General features: G+C 37.6%; 1 protein-coding gene across 1 annotated transcript; it reads left to right on the top strand.

Moving 5' to 3' along the window:
- The first annotated feature begins 3,925 nt into the window (after positions 1-3,925).
- On the top strand, positions 3,926-4,593 carry LOC112842086 (olfactory receptor 4K15-like). The gene is made up of 2 exons (XM_025897921.1): positions 3,926-4,387; positions 4,558-4,593. The coding sequence occupies exons 1-2, from the start codon at positions 3,926-3,928 to the stop codon at positions 4,591-4,593; spliced, it is 498 nt and encodes a 165-aa protein (XP_025753706.1).
- Positions 4,594-6,487: the final 1,894 nt, after the last annotated feature.

Raw genomic sequence — 6,487 nt, 5'->3', positions numbered from 1 at the left:
TTGTTTCATTTGTTAGTACCAATTTACAGGTTGTTATCCTTCTATTAGTAGTTTGAATACATTAGATAAGCTCTAATTTAATTTAACCTTTTGTTTATTCCACTTCAGTCCTGTGTACGCCTTGTTTTCTTTTTAGCATCCTTTTCAGTATTTATTTCTGCTTGGAGGGTTTCTTTTAATTTAGTCAATGCGGAGGGGCTACATTTTCCCTCCCATGTGGGACATTTAGTTTTCTTTTGGATTTCTCCATCTACATGCACTAATTTGTCCGGCGCCTGGACATTTTTTCTCTAACCACTGCTCGTCAGCAGTGAGTTTTGAAGCTTCGTTACCCATTTTAATCCTTTACAACTACACAACTGCGGCACCTTCTCTGGCACAAGAATCGAGAGAGGTAGTTGACACGGCCTTCTACTTTCAAGCTATTCTTAAAAGCGGTGTCACCTTTACGTGATAAAACACGACCTTTTTTCTCTTTTCACCAGTACTTGGGTGGCCAACAGTAAACAAATTAGTGGAATAGTTCAGCCTCCTTATTGTGCTGTAAAATCAACTTATTCCACCAACAAAAATAAAACAACAAATACCTCTACCCTACGCTACGCTACCTTTACCCACTACGGGGGAGCTACCAGTCCCAGACGAGCTCTATCTTTATTTTAAAATGCTACCAGCCCCTCTCGGGCGAGCCTACTTTACCCACTACGGGGGAGCTACCAGTCCCAGACGAGCTACCAGTCCCAGACGAGCTCTATCTTTATTTTAAAATGCTACCAGCCCCTCTGGGTGAGCCTATACCTTTTACGCGAGGTGTCTCAGAGTGTGTGATATGCTCCAGACCTTCCACAGCTTCTAAATAAACAGGAGGAAATGAAAGAATAGAGTTGAGGTATTCTGATCTAAATCATGGTGCTTTGTGAGTTTTATTTACCTTTGCAATGGAGTCAAACAATAGTACTGAGTACAGAAGTATTTTGCATGCACTGCCATAAGACGCAACACACACTGCAAGCGTTGCACTGACCACTAGCTAGAGCGAATGGCCCAAAATTTGTGTTGTGCTTGCTGCTGTGCTCTGCTTGTGCGTCATTTTTTTGCACCCTCTACTATTTACAAAATATGACATGCCCAATTCACTAGAAATATGTTACCACAAATAACACTGCTTTTCTACAGAGATCCCTGTATGCCTTGAACTTCTATGCCATAAACTAGTGTCATGAAGTTGCTTGCACTTGGATAGGCATAGAATCAACTTTTTATTCATTGTGTGGTTGAAGTTAGCGTGGCTGTAGGCTTTGTTTCTATTGGTTGTATAAAGGTAGATCACATGCGCCAGTACTCGCTGGCACGCTTGTGCTGCGCTTTGCAGATGATTTTCAGTGATGAGGCTGACTAAATACAAGGAGAAAAAACAGGTACGAACAACCTGGACATGAAATTGAACTAAATTAAATAACTAAGAACTAGAAATATGCATGATTAACATAGGAAGCACATGGGACTCAAAGAACTAAGGAAAAAAAATCACATATAAATCCAAAGCTACCTCCAAATGAACAGAATCAACCTTTTAGGATATAAATCCAAACATAAATAAAGAACCCCTTTCTCAAAACACAATGCAATAATGTATTAAGTTTCAAAAGACTGCTAGCATGATGGACAGGGTTTTTAATAGGGCTCCCACTAACACAAAGTAGAAATGAAGCATCGCCAAATATGCTTCCAAACCAACTTCCTTCCAAGCCAAAGACTAGAAAATATGATAAAACATATCTTGCCTTTGGCATCACCTGCACAACGGTGGTGCCAAGTAGGTGCCTATCGATTTATTAAATCCTGAATCGATTTTTAAATATAAATTTATTTAGCCAGAAACGCGAGGTTCTCAAGTTAAAGCTCACAAAACTATTTCAACAACCATCAACCAGCTAAAACAGCAAATGAGAGCAGGTAAACGGATTCAACACAAAGATGTAAACACAAAGTGTGGACCCGAGGCATCAGACACATCTGTGAGATGTCAGCTTTCTCACTCGACGGCACATACACAGACACGCCGTCAGTACTGAAAGCAGACATCTCATAGCTTCTGATGCTGCCAGTTTTGTCACTCTGCGACCAAATTCACTGAACCAGCAGCAAAAGAAGATCAAAACTAGCTTCACATTTGATAAACATTGTCATTAATTCCTTCTTTCTTGGCTGTTTTGCTTCCACCACGATAAAATCACACTTCCTGCACAACGCTCTCTCTCTCTCTCTCTTTCTCAGTGTACTTCATGAACAGTTTCCCCATCTAAAAATCTCTGTTTTTTTGCATCTACTTGCTTATTAGTGATGTGTAGGTCGCGAATGAAACGGCTCTTAGAGCCGACTCTTTGAAGTGAACGACGCAAGCCAGCTCATTTTTGGGAGCCGTGGGGTTTTTTTTGTTTTTTTTTAACAAATTTAAAGTGAAAAAACACAAAACACTGCAAACCACAACACAATAAAATATAAATTAAAATATGCAAAACAAAAAGAAGATGCACATTCTCTCTCACATAAGCCTGGGATGAGTGTTTTCCTGCTTGGAATTGCATACAAAGGATTGACTGCATGAATAAACTTTCTGAGTCCTTTATCATCCGCAACTGAAAATAATTGTGGATGATTACTATACCTTTCTAATGTCACGATGTTTTGTCTTGTTGTTGTCCCTGGCTCTCTTTCTCTCTCTCTGCTTTGTCTCCAGGGGCCACCTGGCTGTGTTTCTAATAAAACCTCTATAACATTGCTCTGCTTCACTTCAGGATCATCAGTCTCACAAGTGTCAATACTGATAAATGATCAGAATTATAATATTTCTGACTGTCTGAGTCAAAATTTAATCGAATCAAATCCAGTTGATTGTAGAAATCAGTCACGATAACCAGCCCTATAGTGCCAAGGTAAGTCTCCCCGACATAATTTGTTTCCCCTGCGTCAGGAGCACACACTAGGATGGACAAACAGTATCCCATATTCTTGATTTTTAGTTCACACACACTTCTTATAATGACTAACTACACTTGAAATTTTGGAGATGTTAGCTCTTTCTACAGTAAAGTTACAGTGGGATGCAAATAATATCAAGCTGATCAAGCAATTTGTTACCCCTGTCTAAATCAGACAAATAGTATCCCACAGTTGTTTATCTTTGTAAACCCATTTTGCACAGAGGGGCATTTTTTGAAAAATGAATTGATAGCAATGTTGAATATTCTTACACAGTAAAAAAAAAAAAAAGCCCAACTACACCTAAAATAAATAATTACACCGTAAAGATGGTGTGTTTTTCTGTTATTTAAGAGGTAGTAGTTTGTTTTATTGCAACATGTAATTTACGTTTACTTTGTTTACTTGTTTACAAAAGGTTTGATGTGTGAAATAAATTGCAGTGGAGTTTGAAAGGGGCCTAGCAAAAAAAGTTGGGGAACCACTGAGTTATTGTAATCATGTGAGCATTAACTTTTCAACTTTTATCCTGCTACTGAGGGGATGACATAATCTTTTTGCAATGTCTGATACAATATAGACATTTCACATTCTTATGTCTAATTTGATTGGAAGAGGGAGCTGTCCAATCAAAACGTACTGTTCTTCCAAGCCTTAAAATGAGAAGTTTAAATATTGCCTAGTAAAAGCAAAGGTGTTTGACTGAGCTCAGAGGTGTTTGTGAAATCTGATAAAGAAGATTTACCACGTACTTTATCCATATTTGCTTTGCTTTTTTCCTTCTTCTTCAACTTCCAAACGGAATATGTCTTTACAGAATGCTTCAATCAATGTAACACACTTTATTATTGGTGGTTTTGACACACTCAGTAGACCTATTGCTGTTGGTGTGGTTATACTAATAACATATCTTCTTGCTGTTCTTGCCAATATTGCAAATATCATGTTTATTATTTCTGACAAGAGATTACATAAACCAATGTATCTTCTGATTTGCAACCTTGCTGTTGTTGATATAATGTACACCTCCAGTTGCAGTCCAACAATGACTGGGGTTCTACTCGCAGGTGTTAATACTATATCCTATGTGGAGTGTTTAATTCAAATGTGTGTTTTCCATTTGGGAACAGTGATGGAGTCATTTGTTTTAGCATTTATGGCATTGGATAGATTCATTGCAATAATTTATCCTTTCCATTATCACAGTTATTTAACAAACACACGTGTTGTTGTTCTTACATTTATTCTGTGGTTCGTTGCCTCGTGTTTTGTTTGTTATATGCCTGCAACAGTTGTCCCCCTCCCACACTGCAGTTCAAGGCTGAAATACAGCTTCTGTGACTTTCCTGCTTTAATACGAACAACCTGTGTTAACCCAGAGAAATATTTCAATGAAGTTGCCATTGTCTCATTTTTTATTTTCTTTTTCACTTTGGTTTTCATTTGTCTTTCATATTGTGCAATCTTACTTTTTGTCAAATTATCTTCATATAATGAAAAAAAGAAAATGGGGAGCACTCTTGTGAGTCACTTAATTTGTGTAATCGTTTATTACTGTCCTGCATTTGTTCGCAGTATCTTCACCAGGTTTGGTGTGGTATTAACTCTTGAGGAACGCCAAGGTTTATTAATTGGTGCAGTCCTCGGTCCATGTCTTGTAAATCCTTTTGTGTACTGTCTTAGGACAAAAGAAATTAAACAAAAGCTCTTCAAGATTTTCAAAAAGTTTAACACATCTGAATAAAATCTTGTGAACTGAGTGTGCTTTTTTTTTTTTTTTTTTAGATGAATACAGTAATAGCTTTAACTGATGGTGGTGCAAACATTCTGAACATTTTGTCACAAAATTAAAACACCAACCATTCACCTTGACTGGCACAGAAGTGAGAATTATTCTACTTTGTGGGGTTTACACAAGATATTTTCCTTACCTTAACTATTCAATTCACTTCATACAAAATTTAGAATGAAATTTAGAAATTTAGAATGAAACGGTTTTTTTTTACATTTTGTGAAACTGTATTTGTGAGCAACAGTATGTATTTTCCTCCTGTGCTGTAAATAATCATATTTTAATCAACAAAAATGAATCAACTTTAGTAATGATTTATTTGAACTGCCTCTGTAAATCTTTTGTTTGTTTACAGACCTTCAGTAATGTCTGATCAGGTGTTTGGAATACAAGGATAGTATTTAATACCTGAAAGCAGCAACAAATTTTTACTGCATTTCAAAAATGATAAAAATGAAAGAATGGCTCCAACACCAGTGTAACATAGTTGAGATAGCTATAAATAACGATAAATATTGCTCAGTGGGGGCACACCTGGAAAAAACTGACACAAGTAACTTGGCACCTTGTAAAAGAAGATGCATGTATGTCTTGGTGTCATCTCCCTCTCATGCCAGATAACTGAGCATTGCTAGCAGCAACTCTTACCGCTACATGTGCAAAATAGGACACGTTTTTGTCGATAAATTCAGCCTAATATGCATTAAATTGCCTGCCACAGACTTTAGTAATTCATGTTTCTATACAGTCTCCTCCCATAATTTTGCACTCTGAAAAGGAAACTTCTACACATAGATATGCAATAAGGTCAGACACAAAGACACGTTTGTGACAGATTTTGAAGCCTTATACACAGTCTCTCCTATACACATGACTGGCTTTTGAAAATGTATGAGTGAAATTGTGAAATGCTTTTGGGTTGTTTTTTTTAACAAATTTGTTAATTACTTAAAAAATGTTTACAGAAGTAGCTGTTGTTGAGGAAGCATTGAGGAGCTGTACTTGGGCACAGCTAGCGATCACACTATATAAATTCCATACACAAATCTTACTTAACTGTGCCTTAGAGTGAAACAAATGGGTAGGGTTGGGGTATTCTGATCTAAATCAAGGTGCACATAACCAAGCTTTGTGAGTTTTATTTATCTTTGCAACGGAGTCAAACAACAGAGTACAGAATATTTTGCATGCACTGCCCAATCAGACGCAACAACACTGCAAGCACTGCAATGACCACTAGCTAGAGCGAGAAATCTGTGTTGTGCTTGCTGCTGTGCTCTGCCTGTGCATCATTTTTTGCACCCTCTCTAGGTGTTCTCGATGCTCCCTGACATTTTGAAACATGAATCTCTCATGCATACTTGAATGCATGTAGTTTGAGTTTCATATGATGTCCTAGTACCAATATTAAAACATTACTGCCATGGATGGCAATGTTTTTCCTGCTGTGCTTCATGTCTCCTCCTCTGGGTGGAGATTGTCATTCCTTGCGGGAGCCACACCGTGGACTGATGGCAGTATTTAAGACCAGCGTTGACAAATATTCTTTATCAGAACACCAGCTACCCAGCATTAGTTTCAGCCGCTCATATTTCTTGCTCTCGTAAAATTTGTACTAATCTTGTTTTCTCTATCTCCAGTCAAGTCCACGGAAAATAATCTCACTCTGCCTGCATTTATCCCCAACCCAATCACTGGTTGCTCCTGTTCCAC

Source organism: Oreochromis niloticus, linkage group LG14 (assembly GCF_001858045.2).
Source record: "Oreochromis niloticus isolate F11D_XX linkage group LG14, O_niloticus_UMD_NMBU, whole genome shotgun sequence".
Taxonomy (NCBI): Eukaryota; Metazoa; Chordata; class Actinopteri; order Cichliformes; family Cichlidae; genus Oreochromis; species Oreochromis niloticus.
Note: the sequence above shows the minus strand (reverse complement) of the source record. Positions and strands in the feature narration are given on the sequence as shown.

What these genes read in the sequence shown, in the direction of transcription:
- LOC112842086 (XM_025897921.1), top strand. Translation starts at nt 3,926, where the DNA reads ATGTTTATTATTTCTGACAAGAGATTACATAAACCAATGTATCTTCTG. An exon ending in ATTTCAATGAAGTTGCCATT is followed by an intron (nt 4,388 to 4,557) that starts GTCTCATTTTTT and finishes ATTTGTTCGCAG; the next exon opens with TATCTTCACCAGGTTTGGTG.